The 14,611-nt window shown below is 51.0% G+C and overlaps 1 protein-coding gene across 2 annotated transcripts; it reads left to right on the forward strand.

Annotated features, from left to right (window-relative positions):
* The first annotated feature begins 4,301 nt into the window (after positions 1-4,301).
* Positions 4,302-14,407, forward strand: Tspo (translocator protein). Of its 2 annotated transcripts, none has more exon segments than NM_012515.2 (4): positions 4,302-4,363; positions 12,147-12,357; positions 12,980-13,118; positions 13,980-14,407. In NM_012515.2, coding segments are annotated over 3 exon segments (510 nt in total). In that variant the 5' UTR covers positions 4,302-4,363; positions 12,147-12,175; the 3' UTR covers positions 14,169-14,407.
* Positions 14,408-14,611: the final 204 nt, after the last annotated feature.

A 14,611-nucleotide genomic window follows, 5' to 3' on the forward strand; every position in this document is an offset into this window, starting at 1 on the left:
GACAGCCAGCGGTGGTGTTGGGTAAGCGCGGTCAAATTCCTCAGTGGCAGGGCAGACACAGACAGAGTGAGTTCCAGGATAGCCAGGGCTACACCGAGAAACCCTGTTTCATTAAAAAAAAAAAAAAAAGCAAAACAAACAAACAAGACATAAATTCCACAGACAGAAAGTAGAAACCCTAGTAACTGATTGTCTTGAAAACAGAAAGAAGCTTTTCTTATCTGTCCTGGCTGACCTCTCCAGATATGGAGAAAGCTGAAGAACAGGTCTCATCGGTGGTGTCCGCTCACACCTTTGATTCCAGAGGCGTGAATCTCTAGTTTGAGGCCAGCCTGGTCTACAGACAGAGTTCCAGGGCAGCCAGGGCTACACAGAGAAACCCTGTCTGGAAAACCAAAGCCAGGTCTCATTCCTTTAAAGCTTAGCTGTGCGCAACAGCAGCTCCTTCTAGAAATAAGGGAGAAAGAAAGTGCAAATCTATTTGAAAACATCCTTGGAAAAAATGATTAGATCCTGAGCCTTTACCTCTCCCCAGCCACTGGTCCCCTATTCCTGGAATCACCTGAGCTTTAGTTTGGAAAAGATCAAGGGAAAGGTGAGGCATGAATTCCGGGGCTCCTTTGGAACAGGCTGACAGTGAATGCTGACTCTAGAGACCCACTCCAGTACTCTGCTTCAGAAAGCTCCTGGAACGCTCAGGTCAGCTCTTATCTTCCAAGTGAGGGCTGGAGAGGCCTGGCAAATGCTAAGCACTTTAGAAGGAAAACCCTGAGGCCACTGATATTCTAGAAGAATGAATAGAAACCACTGAACTGTTACCCACAGGTGTATTTTTTTTTTCACTTCTTTGATGGTGGTGGTGGTGGTGGTGGTGGTGGTGGTGGTGGTGGTGGTGGTGGTGGTGGTGGTGATTGTGTTTTTTTGGGATAGGGTTTCTCTGTGTAACAGTCCTGGCCGTCTTGGAATTTGCTTTGTAGACCAGGCTGGCCTTGAACTCTGAGATCCACCTGCCTGTCTCCTGACACCCAGCTTTTGTACATTTTTTTTTAATTGTGAGAAGACACCCAAGGATTCCCAGGCATTTAAGAAAAGCCTCTGGGAGACAGAAAAGAAAACCAACATATAGAATTTGGAAGATAAGGAAAGAAGAGAACAATTGTTCCTAAATATTAACTTTGGGGCCAGTAAGACAGCTTTGTGGGTAACGGTGTTTGCTACTAAGCCTGAATTTGGTCCCCAGAACCTACTGGATGGAAGGAGAGACCCAAATTTGGCAAGCTCTTCACTGACCTCATATATAAAATAAATGTTTAAAAGAAAGTAAATAAAAAAAAAAAACGGGGTTGGGGATTTAGCTCAGTGGTAGAGCGCTTGCCTAGGAAGCGCAAGGCCCTGGGTTCGGTCCCCAGCTCCGGAAAAAAAAAAAAAAAAAAACCACTGGCCTCTTCAGAAGGTAAGACAGTGTGCTCTTAAGATAGAAATGGACAATGACTGAAAGCAAACGGAAAAGCAGAATTGAAACCCTCAGTGAAGTCCAGAAGAAACCTCTGGGGGAGGGAGGGGACTAAAGAAGTGAAACAGAAGAACTAAGCAAGAACAGAGAGTGAGGAGAGCAACACCGGAAGTCCAGGGCTCTGAGTAACAGGTATTCCAGAAAGAGAAGTGAGGAAATAGAAGTCCGGAAACGGTAACCAAAAAAAAAAAAAAAACCAAGGTGGGCAGGAGCTGATGGATGCCTGTAGCCCCAGCACTTGAGAGGTCAGGATAAAAGAGCATGAGTTCAAGGTCAGCCTAGATTATCAGGAGACTCCAAAAATAAATATTTTTTAAAAAATGGGGGCTGGAGAGATGGTTCAGTGGTTAAGAGCACTGACTGCTCTTCCTAAGGTCTGGAGTTCAGTTCCCAGCAACCACATGGTGGCTCACAACCATCTGTAATGAGATCTGATGCCCTCTTCTGGTGTGTCTGAAGACAGCTACATTATACTCATATATATAAAATAAATAAATGTTTTAAAAAAGGGGGGGCACTAGCTGCTCTTTCAGTGGAGTTGGGTTCAATTCTCACAGCCATCCTTAACTTCAGTTCTAGGATTCCAATGCCCTCTTCTCGCCTCTGTGGGCACCAGGCACAGATGTGGTACAATACATAAATGTGGCAAGAAACCCATACACCAGGGGCTGGAGAGATGGGTCAGCGGTTAAGAGCCCCAACTGCTCTTCCAGAGGTCCTGAGTTCAATTCCCAGGAACCACATGGTGGCTCACAACCATCTGTGAGGAGATCCGATGTCCTCTTCTGGTGTATCTGAAGACAGCTACAGTGTACTTATATATAATAAATCTTAAAAAAAAAAAAAGAAACCTATACACCAAAAAGAGAAATAAGAAAGGTCAGGCCCTTTGAGGGCTGGCTCCGTGGACTAAGCTTAAACTTGCTTAGAAGGTGTGCTCATAAAGTCTCAAATCTTTGCAGCCCAAACTTAAACTTTTCCAGAAAGACCCAGATAGATTGCATCCACAGGCTGTAGCCAAGAAGGTGGCGTCGGGCTGGAGAGAGGGCTCAGTGGTTAAGAGCACTGACTGCTTTTCCAGAGGTCCTGAATTCAAATCCCAGCAACCACATGGTGGCTCACAACCAACTGTAATGAGGTCTGATGCCCTCTTCTGGTGTGTCTGAAGACAGCTACAGTGTACTTTAATGAATAAATAAATCTTAAAAAAAAAAAAGGTGGCATCAACAGTCAAGTGTACCAGTGACCTATATAGTCGCATACTGACATCACAGCACAGCATGAAGCTGTTAGACCACAACACACCTCCAAGATTCTGAAGGACAGTGGGACTTCTTAGAAAGGCATCAGTCCACATGGGGGAGGGCAGATTTATAAAGTCACCCTCCAGACACCCTGGTACGGAGCCACTAAGGGGGAAGATGCTTTGGTTCATTTTCTGTTTCTATCACTGAATGGCAGACTGGGCCATTTATATAGAGTACAAGTTTATTCCACGTACAGTCTTCAGGGTTGTGGAATTCAAGGTCAGAAGCTGCATCTGACAAAAGCCTCCTTGCTGGTGGAGACTCTCTGCAGAATCCAAGGGATGCAGGGCTTCCTCTGGCAAAGGGACCACATCCAAAAACCAGCACTAGCTGGCTTTGACACCAGACCTACACTCAGGATAACGGATGGATCAATTCCTGAGTGAATCGTGAATGGACTAGGGCCACACAGTGAGTCCCTTGGGACATAGTCACCTCTTCAAGGTCCACCTGGTCCCACCTGGTTTCACCTCGTCATCCTTCATCATGGGGACTAAATTTCCACCTGAGATTCCCCCCCCCCCGGGGACATTTAAGCCTTGGCAAATATACAACAGGTCACGAAACCCATCCAGGAGACAGACAAGGGTATGCCAGAGGGGAGCAGAGAGACTGAAAGGCTGTGGGCGTGTACAAGGCGTGTACAGCCATTGCCACGGGGGTTGGCAAGGCTCCAGAGGTGTGCTGAGAGATGTCACAACCAGACCCCTTCTGTTGCTGTGCTTCCAGTTAAGAACAGGAAGCCCGGGACTGGGAAGAAGCCTTAGTAGGTCACGTACTCACTGGCCTTGCAGCTACCGGGATCTGAGTTTCATGTCTTGTGTAAAACCCTGGGAGTTGTGGTGTACAGTTATAATCCCAGGGCCCAGAAGATTGAAACAGGCTTCTTAGCCAGCCAGCCTACTCTGATTGACTCACAGGAAGAGAGGTTGAGGGTTGCCAGCAAGTGGGTGTGGCCAGGCATAGTGCCTAGGGCCTTACTACCACAAGGGGCAGAAAGTGGTTAGTTTAGTTTTGTTTTGTTTTGTTTTGGGTAGTGCTAGGGATTGAAACTCCGGGACCTTGGTGCACTTCACCATGGAACTATACCCCAAGTCTCCCATTAAAACAACAACAACCAAAAAAAACCAAAAACCAAAAAACAAAATACGGAATAAGATGTTAGGTAGAATTCAGTCAGGCACAGTCGAAAAAAAAAATGTAATACGCAGCTCAGACTGGCAGCGAGCTCACTGTCATCCTCCTGTCTCATCCTCTAGGGTGTGAGATTACAAGCACGTGCCACTACTGTGGCTTTCGTTGTATGCAGAACAGTGGCCTGTCTGCGATGCCCGGAACAGGGATCTCTGTGTTCAGGCCTACCATGGGGAGAGGGAAAAAAAAAAAGAGGGGTGCCTGTCTGAGGGCGGGCCTGGGAAGCCAGGGTGCCTCCGGGTGCGGCGCAGGGCGGGGCGAGGCGAGGCGGGGTCAGCGGTTACCAACCTCTACGCGCAGCGCAGTGTCCTTCACGGAGCAGCCAGCGACTGCGTGAGCGAGGCTGTGGGTAGGTGAGACCCTGACAGCAGGGAGCTAAAAGGGAAACTGAGGCCAGGACCAAGCGGGTGGGACTCCTCCCGAGAATGCATTGCCGAGGGTGCTCAGCCTCTGGGGACAACGGCCAAGATCCTGTGCCTCGGTGGGGCAGAGGGCAGCGGCTGCTGCTGGAGGCAGCTGGGCGGAGAGAAAGAAGGATCCTCTAGCTGCTGGGAATCCTGCTTCCCTTGCAGGGGAGTGCTGGGATCCGTGGGAAACTGAGGCTGTGCAAAGGCAACGTATAGAAGCCAGGACTTGAGCCCAACTGTCTGAGACCAAAGGCTGCTTCTCCTGCATGTGTGGTGTGGACGCCTCTCCTCTGTAGTGATGTGTGCACTCGGGCATCGCGTGTTTGTGCCTGGCCCGGGCAGGGTTGAGACCCGCTAGCGTCCAGAAACGCCCGATAGTGGGTCCCTGAGGGGTGAGACAGACAGACAGCAGGCTTGCTTTTTAAGCTCTTCTCTGATCGGAGTTTTCGGCTTCTTCTGTTTGCGTTCCCCTTGTTAGGGGTTGTGCAAGCGGCGCCAGAAAGCCAGTTTTGTTTGAAAAAGTTGCCACTCCGCCAGGCCATTTCCCCACATCCCAGACCTCAAGATGACCAGTTCTGGCCGGTCCTAACCGACCTGTTGCTGGCACAGTGATTACTTTCAGAATGAGAAAGGCTGGCAAAAGGTATAAGGAGGATTGCAAGTTCGTTCGGAACAAAAAGTCCTAAAATTCCTCGGGACAGAAACGGCTCGCTGGGAGGGAAGCTCAAGGATGGGGAGGAGCTTCATGCGGTGGCAGGAAGAGGGCGTGGCTGACTCCCTTCTGTTTCTGGGTTATAGTTTCTAGGGAAGTCCCAGAGCAACAGGTACCCCAGGTACACTGGTTCTGTCCTAGCTTCACAGACTCAGATGAGGAGTATCAGAAGGTCCAAGATGCCTAGCCAAGAGCGAAGGAGTACGGAGTCTGCAGCCTTGAGCCTAGGAGAGGGAGGGCTCAGGCATCCTTTCTGGCTGTCCTACTAAGAGGCGAGCGAGGTCGAGGCTCTATGGAGCTGATAGAGAGGTTGATGCTGTTGGCCTGAGAAGAGAGTGATCACAGCCTGTGGGTCTGATCCTTGCCCAGGGCACTGTATCCCAAGGGGAGGTGACAAATATCCATGAGTGACCGTGTATCATCATGGTATCATCATGGGTGTTAGAGATGTTGACTGGGTTTCTCTACAGTCCCTCATCCTCAGTTTCTTCACCTAGAAAGTGACACTATCAATAAACCCCCTTAGGGGACTGTGGATCAAAGGGAGATGGCTGACTCCTGCCCTGTGGCTGCTGTGAGGAATATGAATGTGTGGAAAGAGCCCTGTGAAATGTCTTTGAGTAAGGCTTGGCTCCTTCCCTGAGGTCCTGGGGTGGTGAAAGTGGAGAAGGCCTACCACCATACTCTGCTCTGTCTTGTCCTGGACCATCTATCTGTCCAAAGTGTTCTCTGGAAGTGGAGAGGTAGCTATCTCCTCCCCTGGAGAAAGCAACTGAGTGGTCCCCACACTGATAGTCACACTGATAGAGTTTTCCAGGGAGATCTTGGTGTCCCATCCTTCCTTCCTGGAACACCCCTGAGCAAGCTGATAACAGAGTGAAGCTTGGGATGTTCCGTGCCTTCTAGAAGAGACAGAAATAAAGGGTGAGTGGGCAGCTTCGCCCCCTCTGAGTATCCCTGCTCTGTCTTCTATACTATCCTGGGACTCCACCCTGAGCTGATCTCCTGCCCAGCTCAGCCTAGCTGGGGGTGACTCAGCTTTGTGGGCCCTGCCCCTGCCTGTCTACCACCCCTCCATGTGGGTGACTCAGGAACTGGGCGGTCTCCAAGAGGCTCCCTGGAAGGTCCCTGGCCCAACTTTCTCCTTCAGTTTTAAGCAGGGCGGTGACAGTCGTGTTTTGTGACTTTGGATGGAAATGGGTGTTCTCCCTTTGATCCCCTTAGTGCAGCAGAGCATAAAGACAGCCTCCCCTTTGCAGGGCAGATGGAGGGTGGGAGTGGGAACCTGGGGTTCAGTGTCCTGTCCCTAGATCCTGTCCTTATGGTATGTCCTTGGGACACACACAACCCTTTAATGGGAAACTTGATGTACTCTGAAATCCATCAACAGAGACATTGGTTGGTCCCATTTGGGGACTTGCTGGACACAGAGAACCCCCCCACCCCCCATTTGCAGTGATGAGAACACTTTCTTCCTCAGAGCCATGTCGAGAGGAAGAGGTACTACCCTGTTGGGTGTAAGGCTGGCAAACCTTTAAGGCAGGGTTCTCAGAAAAGAAGCCAGCCACACAGGCTCTGACTTGCTAGGGAATGTTCAGAAAAGGCAGCTGCTGAGGGACCTAAGGGACTTGCTGGTTGTGGGGTAGGGCAAGAAGCAAGTGGCCAGCAGGCACTGGTTTCTTTGTGTTAAATGGACATGTTTGGAACCTGGTGTCGATGGTGGCTGGGGAGACAGCAATATCATTGACTTGTGTGATTTCAGATTGTTAGTTTATATTTGGGGAATTTCACCTCAGTTAATAAAACCTGTTGTTAGGAGTGGTGGTTCTTGCCCAGTAATCTAAGGGCTTGGGAGGCTGGGGTAAGAGGATGACTCTCAGTTTGAGGCTAGTCTGGGCTACATGGTGAATATCTTCATGCCCCTATTAAGAGAGGAGAGGTGGGCTGGAGAGATAGCTTAGTGGTTAAGAGCATTGACTGAGGGGTTGGGGATTTGGCTCAGTGGTAGAGCGCTTGCCTCACAACCGCAAGGCCCTGGGTTCGGTCCCCAGCTCCGAAAAAAAGAAAAAGAAAAAAAGCATTGACTGCTCTTTCAGGGGTCCTGAGTTCAAGTCCCAGCAAACACATGGTGGCTCACAACCATTTGTAATGGGAACCAATTGCCCATTCCCTCCTCTGGTGTGTCTGAAGAGAACAAGAGTGGCAGTGTACTCACATACATAAAATGAATGAATGAATAAATCCTAGAGAGGGAGAGGAAAAGCAGCAACAGTGTAAACCAGGCTGTGGCAGTGCAGGGTTGCAGGCCTGTAACCTGAGCCCTCAGGAGCTGGGAGGCTGAAGAGGTATGCATCGAGGCTTAGCCTGGGCTACAGGGCTGAGTTCATAGGCTGAAGAAGGTATGTATCAAGGCTTAGCCTAGGCTACAGGGCTGAGTTCAGGCTCACTTGGGCTCCACAAAACGAGCAAACAACAAAACCAATTGAAAACCCTGACAGGTGTCCCTGACAGGTGTCCCCAGGCTGTGGAGCAGGAGTGATACTGTGAAGGGGACTTGGCAACTTGGCAATGGGAGGAGCAGTGACCTTAAGTAGGGACACTGATTCCTTCTCCCTCCCTTACCTCTTAAGTCCCTCTGTGTAGGGGTTGGGGATTTAGCTCAGTGATAGAGCGCTTGCCTAGGAAGCGCAAGGCCCTGGGTTCGGTCCCCAGCTCCGGAAAAAAAAAAAAAAAGTCCCTCTGTGTATCCCATGCTGGTATAGACTTCACAATCCTCCTGCCTTGGGGGTTACAAGATGAGCTACAGTGCTGGGAGGGACAGTGCAGTTTCTTGTCTAAACCTTGGGAAATGTACAAACGCAAAACAAATGGCCCACAGGTTCCATCTACCTCCCCCTCTTCTCAGAGAGCCCGGAAACCAGAGGTACAACTCCCAGTTCGCTTCTCATACCCCCAAATACTACCCCCGCTCAGCTTCTCATTCCCCCAGGTACTCCCTCCATTCAGCTTCTCATACCCCCAGGTACTTTCCCCAGTGTGCTTCTCATACCTCCAGGTACTCCTCCCCCCTCAGCTTCTCATACTCCAGGTACCCTCCCCCCTCAGCTTCTCATACTCCAGGTACTCCCTCCATTCAGCTTCTCATACCCCCAAGTACTTCCTCCATTCAGCTTCTCATACCTCCAGGTACTCCCCCCTCCTCAGCTTCTCATAACCCCAGGTACTCCCCCCCCACAGCTTCTCATTCCCCCAGGTACTCCCCAATTCAGTTTCTTATACCCCTAGATACTCCCCCCCTCAGCTTCTCATACCCCCAGGCACTCCCCCCATTCAGCTTCTTATTCTCCTAGGTCCTCCCTCCACTCCAGCGTCTCAGGCACTCAGGTACTCTCTCCCTCATTCAGCTTCAGGTTTGACTTCTAGAACCTGCCACCTTCCTGCATAGGCCCCAGTGCTTCCCAGAGCCCACTGCTTCCCATCACTCACGTTCCGCAGTTCTGGGCTTCTTCCTCCGTCTTTCTTCATCTTTGTGAGCCAGTGCTTTCCGGGGCACTGAGCACTGTCAGTCTTTGTGCAGAAGTCTCCTCCTGAGGTTCTTCCTGGGCTCAGGCCCAGGCTTGAGGTTTGGCAAGATCACCAAGTGCGCCCAAGGGGACTGTGGTGTCCACGTCCGTTGTAGAGATGGCAAGCTCCTGGTGATCTTCTGAGAGTGAGAGAGAAAACTGAACCTATGCAGGGCCCTCAGTGCCTCACTTTGCAGCTCTCCACGCTGCCTCTGGGCCTCAGTTTCTCACAGTGTGATGTGGGGCCTCTGCTTGCTCTGACCATGCTGACATCCAGGGAAGCCTAATTAATGCACTGGTCATGGCCCCCTCCTGCTCACTGGATACCACACTGCTGTGGCATTTATTAGAAAGGCAGGATGTGGGGTTGGGGATTTGGCTCAGTGGTAGAGCGCTTGCCTAGCAAGCGCAAGGCCCTGGGTTCGGTCCCCAGCTCCGGAAAAAAAAAGAATAGAAGAAAAAAAAAAAAAAAAGAAAGGCGGGATGTGTTCCCACTGCAGAGATAAGCAGCTTCTGAGGCAACCCAAGCTTGCTTGAGGTGACACGAGACTGAGCTAAGCGAACAGCCAGTTTGGGACAGATATTTCTTGTACCCCAGCTTTCTCAAGGGGGGATGAGTCTTATGACTCAACAAAGGTGCAGAAAAATGCTGGTGACTGCCTTGTCTGTACTGGGAGGGGCTGCCAACCCCCTCCCTGAGAAGTAAATGGTTTGGTCTGCCTTAGGGTTATGTTGAAAACAGCTGGGTGGTGGTGGCGCATAACTTATTCCCAGCACTCAGGAGGCAGAGCAGGTGGATCTGAGTTCAGGGCCATCCTGGTCTACAGAGGGAGTTCCAGGATAGCCCAGGCCGCATAGAGACACTTTGTCTCCACTCCTGCTCTCCCAAAAAGTTCATGCTGAAAACAGTTTTCAACTCATTAAAAATGTCCTCTAAGCCGTGACTGGATGCTGTACACAGGAAGTTCTAAAGTTCAAGGTCTGTCTGGGCTACACTGTGAGTTTAAGGCCAGCCTAGTTACTTACTATTCTGGTTCACTGTCCATTGCTGGGATAAAATGCTATGACCAAAGCAAAGGGCTTATGTAGCTTACAGATTACAGTCCAATGCTGACGGAAGTCAGAGCAGGAACCTGCAGGCAGGAGCTGATGCAGAGGTCATGGAGGGGGTGCTGCTTACTGGTTTGTTCTCTTGCTCAGCCTGCTCTCTTATACAACCCAGGACCTCCACTTCCCCAGGAGTGGTACCACTCACAGTGAACTAGGCTCTCCCACATCAATCATGGAGCGGACGAAGGCCCCACCGACTTGCCTACAGCCAGTCTACTGATGGAGGCATAAAACAAACAACAACAACAACAACAACAACAACAACAAAAGTCTAATTAGGTCACTTAACAAACAAAAAGTAAAGAGAGATCAGGGCATGCAACTCAGTGGTAAAATGCTCGTCTGGTATGCCCGAGGCTTAGACTCAGTGTTCTCAGGACCAACAACAACAATAATAAAAAAGAATAAGAAAAAATTTCTCTTCCAGGGTAGCGGTATAGCTCAGAACACTTGCCTGGCTTGCCAAGCACTTTACAAACAAAGAAATGAGTCTTCGGAAGCTTGGTGGGAGTGTGTGAGACTCCCCTGTTCTTGGGTACAGTATTAGCTACTTTTCTGTTATTTTGATAAAACACCAGGACCAAGGCAAGTAATAAAAGTTTAGAGGAATAAGAGTCCATCGTAGTGGGCAGGCATGGCAGGGGGCAGGTACAGCAGGGGGCAGGCGTGGCAAGGAGGAGGCATACTGCAAGGAGCAGGAAGTTGAGAGCTCACATCTTCAAACGTGAAACAGAGAAATCAAAACTGAAGGAGGTGGGATTTTTGGCTTTCAAAGCTCAGCCCCCAGTGATGGGGGCCACACCTCCTAAGCCTACCCAAACAGCACCACCAATCAGGAACCAAATATTCAAATCACTGAGCCTATGAGGGACAGTCTCATTCAAACAACTACAGGCAATGGGGTTGTTTTCCTCAGAGACTGAAGTCAAGGTCTTGTTAATGAAGTCCTCTGTCTACCTACCACTGAGCTATATGTAGGAGGTTATTTCGTTCCAGAGAGAGAGAGAGAGAGAGAGAGAGAGAGAGAGAGAGAGAGAGAGAGAGAGAGAGAGAGAGAGAGAGAGAGAGAGAGAGAGAGAGGTGTGTTTGTGTACAGGCATGGACTCCATCCGGTGTCTTCCTCAATAGATGTCTCCTTTATTGAGTGATGTAGAATCTCTTGTTGAACCAGAGTTTGCCAATTCTCGCTGGTTTAGCTGACTTGCTCTGAGGATCCTGCTCTGCTTCCACAGTGCTGGAATGACAGGTGGATTACCACATCCGCCCAGCATTCATATGGATCTTTGGGGATCCAAACGACATTTTTCACACTCTGCATAGCAAATGCTTTGCCATACTGAGGCACTTCCCCGGATGGCTTCTTACCCAGTGCAAGCAGACACCATGATTCTCCAGGTACTAACAGTGTGTGTGTTAGTGGGAACTGGTTTTTTTTTTTTTTTTTTTTTTTTTGATGGAGAAACTGAGTCCCAGTCAGGGTACTGACTGGCTTTGTACTCCTAGAGCAAGCAGAGGTAGGGCTGACCCTGGACTTCCACACCAGGGTTCCCCATTCTCAAGCCCACAGGGCCTTGACTTCAGCCCAGAGATTGGCTGCAAAGGGCCTGGGACCAGCTGTAAGACACGGAAAGTAGGCTGGGACCCAGTCTTGATCATTTTCCTGAGTGTCCGTGTGTGTGTGTGTGTGTGTGTGTGTGTGTGTGTGTGTAGCTTTGTGATCAGGGCAGAGCCTGGCTGAGAGTGCTGGGCAACTTTGGGAAGGCTGTCTGTCCTCCTTCTCTGGTACATGGGGTTGGCCTCAGAGGTAGACATCTGAGGATCAGGATACTCTATGCTGCCCCCTAGGGACACCGAAGTAGGCAGCGTCAACATAGTGCATAGACAGAGGAGTGAAGAGACTCCTCTGAGGTCATGGTAGGTGGGTGTGGAAAGGGAGCCAAGCTTTGCCAGCTGCCAATCACCAAGGGAATGAGTGAGTGATAGTCTGCGACACAAGGCACAGATCTCCCAGCATCCCCAAGTGACACTTGGCCTGAGGGGAAGCAGAACTGAGAGCCTTCCTAACAGAGAGTCAAGGAGTAGAGGTCGCACCAGGAGACCCCAGATTGAGGATGAGGTGAGAGAACAGATGCTTGGAGTAGGAGTAGGAAGGAGGTGGGTGGAGCCCTAGTGGCACCTCTGGGCAGGGGCATGAGTGTGGTGGCGACTCTGTTCTCCTTCCACACCCACAGGAATAAGTGGGCTGGTTGATCCTGGGGGACAGAACCCCAGTAGTGCTGAAGGGTTGGCCCCCAAGGTGTTTTTAGAACTGCCCTCACCCTGCCTTGTGTTCTCTTACAGATCTTTCCAGAACAGCAGTTGCAATCACTATGTCTCAATCCTGGGTACCCGCCGTGGGCCTCACTCTGGTGCCCAGCCTGGGGGGCTTCATGGGAGCCTACTTTGTGCGTGGTGAGGGCCTCCGCTGGTATGCTAGCTTGCAGAAACCCTCCTGGCATCCGCCTCGCTGGACACTCGCTCCCATCTGGGGCACACTGTATTCGGCCATGGGGTAGGTAGTAGTTGTAGGTGCCCCATGTAGTGCCCCGCTCCCCCTAGAATCAGTCTGGGCATTAGGGCCTTTGCAGAGGGAGGCCCACGGACTGAGTGGCATCGTTTCCCATTGAGAAAGAGAGGGTGGTGGGGCTGCCAACCTATGCATTGCGAGAGTGAACTTTTTCCTGCTTGCCTCTGGGAACCCTGCCTGGGTTCAAACTTCCCAGGCTGTCCCATGTATAAAGGTTAGTGTGGACAACAGCAACATGGGCCAAGGCAAACACGAGGCCGCCACAATCTCCTTGTCATACTGTACAGCACCAGGCCCTAGTGTGGTCCATTCCCAGAAGCCCTCCGCAGCTGTCGCCTCGTGACCCCAACAACCTGCAATGACCAAGCTGTCACTTGCTTGTCCCCTCACCCCCAGCCTTCATTCTGTAACCATACTGACTCGGGTTCTCAAGTCCAATCTCTGTAGTGATCTTCTAAGAAACAAAGGCCCAGCGAGAGCAAGCAGCTCCTTTGAGATTACACAGAAGTCAGTAGCAGAGCATACTCCAGCCGTCGCCGTGTGGTCTCAGAGGAGGGTAATACTCTTGGCCTTGCCCTGAGACATCCTGATTGGTTGTCTGTTTCAGGTATGGCTCCTACATAATCTGGAAAGAGCTGGGAGGTTTCACAGAGGAGGCTATGGTTCCCTTGGGTCTCTACACTGGTCAGCTGGCTCTGAACTGGGCGTGGCCCCCCATCTTCTTTGGTGCCCGGCAGATGGGCTGGGTAAGTATGGCTGTAACTTGACTCTTGGGGTCACTGGAAATGGCCCTGGGAGAGCAGGTGACATCACATCCCAGATGGGGTCAGTATCTACAGGTGGTGGGGGAGGCCTGTGGCCTGCAACCCCTTTAGGAGTTCTGTGAGTCTGGTGCAGTGGGGCCCCTGTAGTCTTAGCTCTCAGGAGGCTGAAGTAGGAGAATCAGTTGAGCCCAGGAGAGGGCTAGGCTAGACTAGGTGACAGTGACCTGTGTACTAATGCCATCTCAGCCCATCTTCCCTCCATGAAGAAAGTCTGGAAGGCCAGGTCGAAGTGGGTGGGGCTGCCATCTTGGATATAGAAGCAGTGGTGTCAAACACTGGCATTACACCTGGTGCTCTGTGTTCTGACACATGAGGACCAAACCTCTCCTTAAACCTGTTCTCATTCAGACCTAGTGATGCTTGCCTGGTCTGCAGTGCCAGGAGAGGTAGGAGAATTGCTGTTAAGTCTGACAGCCTGGTCTCTAAGGCCGGTTCATAGTCAGCTAAGACCGCACAGTGAGACCTGGTTTTTTGTTTGTTCTCAGCTTTTGCTGAGCCACTGTGTGCACCATAGCAGTAGCAGTCTGGCCCCTACACTGGCCTCCTGGCTCAGCACTTTACTATGTTGTATCTTCAGGTCAGAGGCCTTTCAGCTGCTGCTTCCCTCCTGGATATGCTGTGTCCCCTTGGAGCTGTCACACATACTCCACACATGGCACACTCAGGCAGGGATTTGCGGACAAGGAAACTGAAGCTCAGATCAGAAGCAGGCATCATACCTAAAGTTCAATAGGGCTTCTAGACTTGGCAAGGGCTTAGCTTTCTCATCTTCTCTCTTTGCAGGCTTTGGTGGACCTCATGCTTGTCAGTGGGGTGGCAACCGCCACTACCCTGGCTTGGCACCGAGTGAGCCCACCGGCTGCCCGCTTGCTGTATCCTTACCTGGCCTGGCTGGCCTTTGCCACCATGCTCAACTACTATGTATGGCGTGATAACTCTGGTCGGCGAGGGGGCTCCCGGCTCACAGAGTGAGGACACCTAGCCATCAGGAATGCAGCCCTGCCAGCCAGGCATCATGGGTTGAGGTCATCCTGCTTTCATGACCATTGGGCCTGCTGGTCTACCTGGTCTTAGTCCAGGAAGCCACCAGGTAGGTCAAGGTGGTCAGTGCCAAGTCCCATGCAGGGACAGTTGTACCTGCTTTTCTGCACTGCTGCAGGCGTGCCCTAGGAGCATGGGGCCTTTAAAGCTAAATAAAGTCTTTAACTTCATGCATGTGTAATATGCTCTTGTACTTAGTGGGTTATCTGGCCTGGAGGACAGGGAGACTGTGGCTATGCTGGGCCTGTCTGGGCTGTACTACCCAGGTTCTCCACCTAGGGTGACCCAACTGGGAGGAAGAGGGTGTTGAGTCCCAGCACCCTTTCACCTGGGCACTGCCTCAAGGGTATAAATGGTCCCTATAGGGCACAAAT

This window comes from Rattus norvegicus, chromosome 7, assembly GCF_021556685.1.
Source record: "Rattus norvegicus strain SHRSP/BbbUtx chromosome 7, alternate assembly SHRSP_T2T, whole genome shotgun sequence".
Taxonomy (NCBI): Eukaryota; Metazoa; Chordata; class Mammalia; order Rodentia; family Muridae; genus Rattus; species Rattus norvegicus.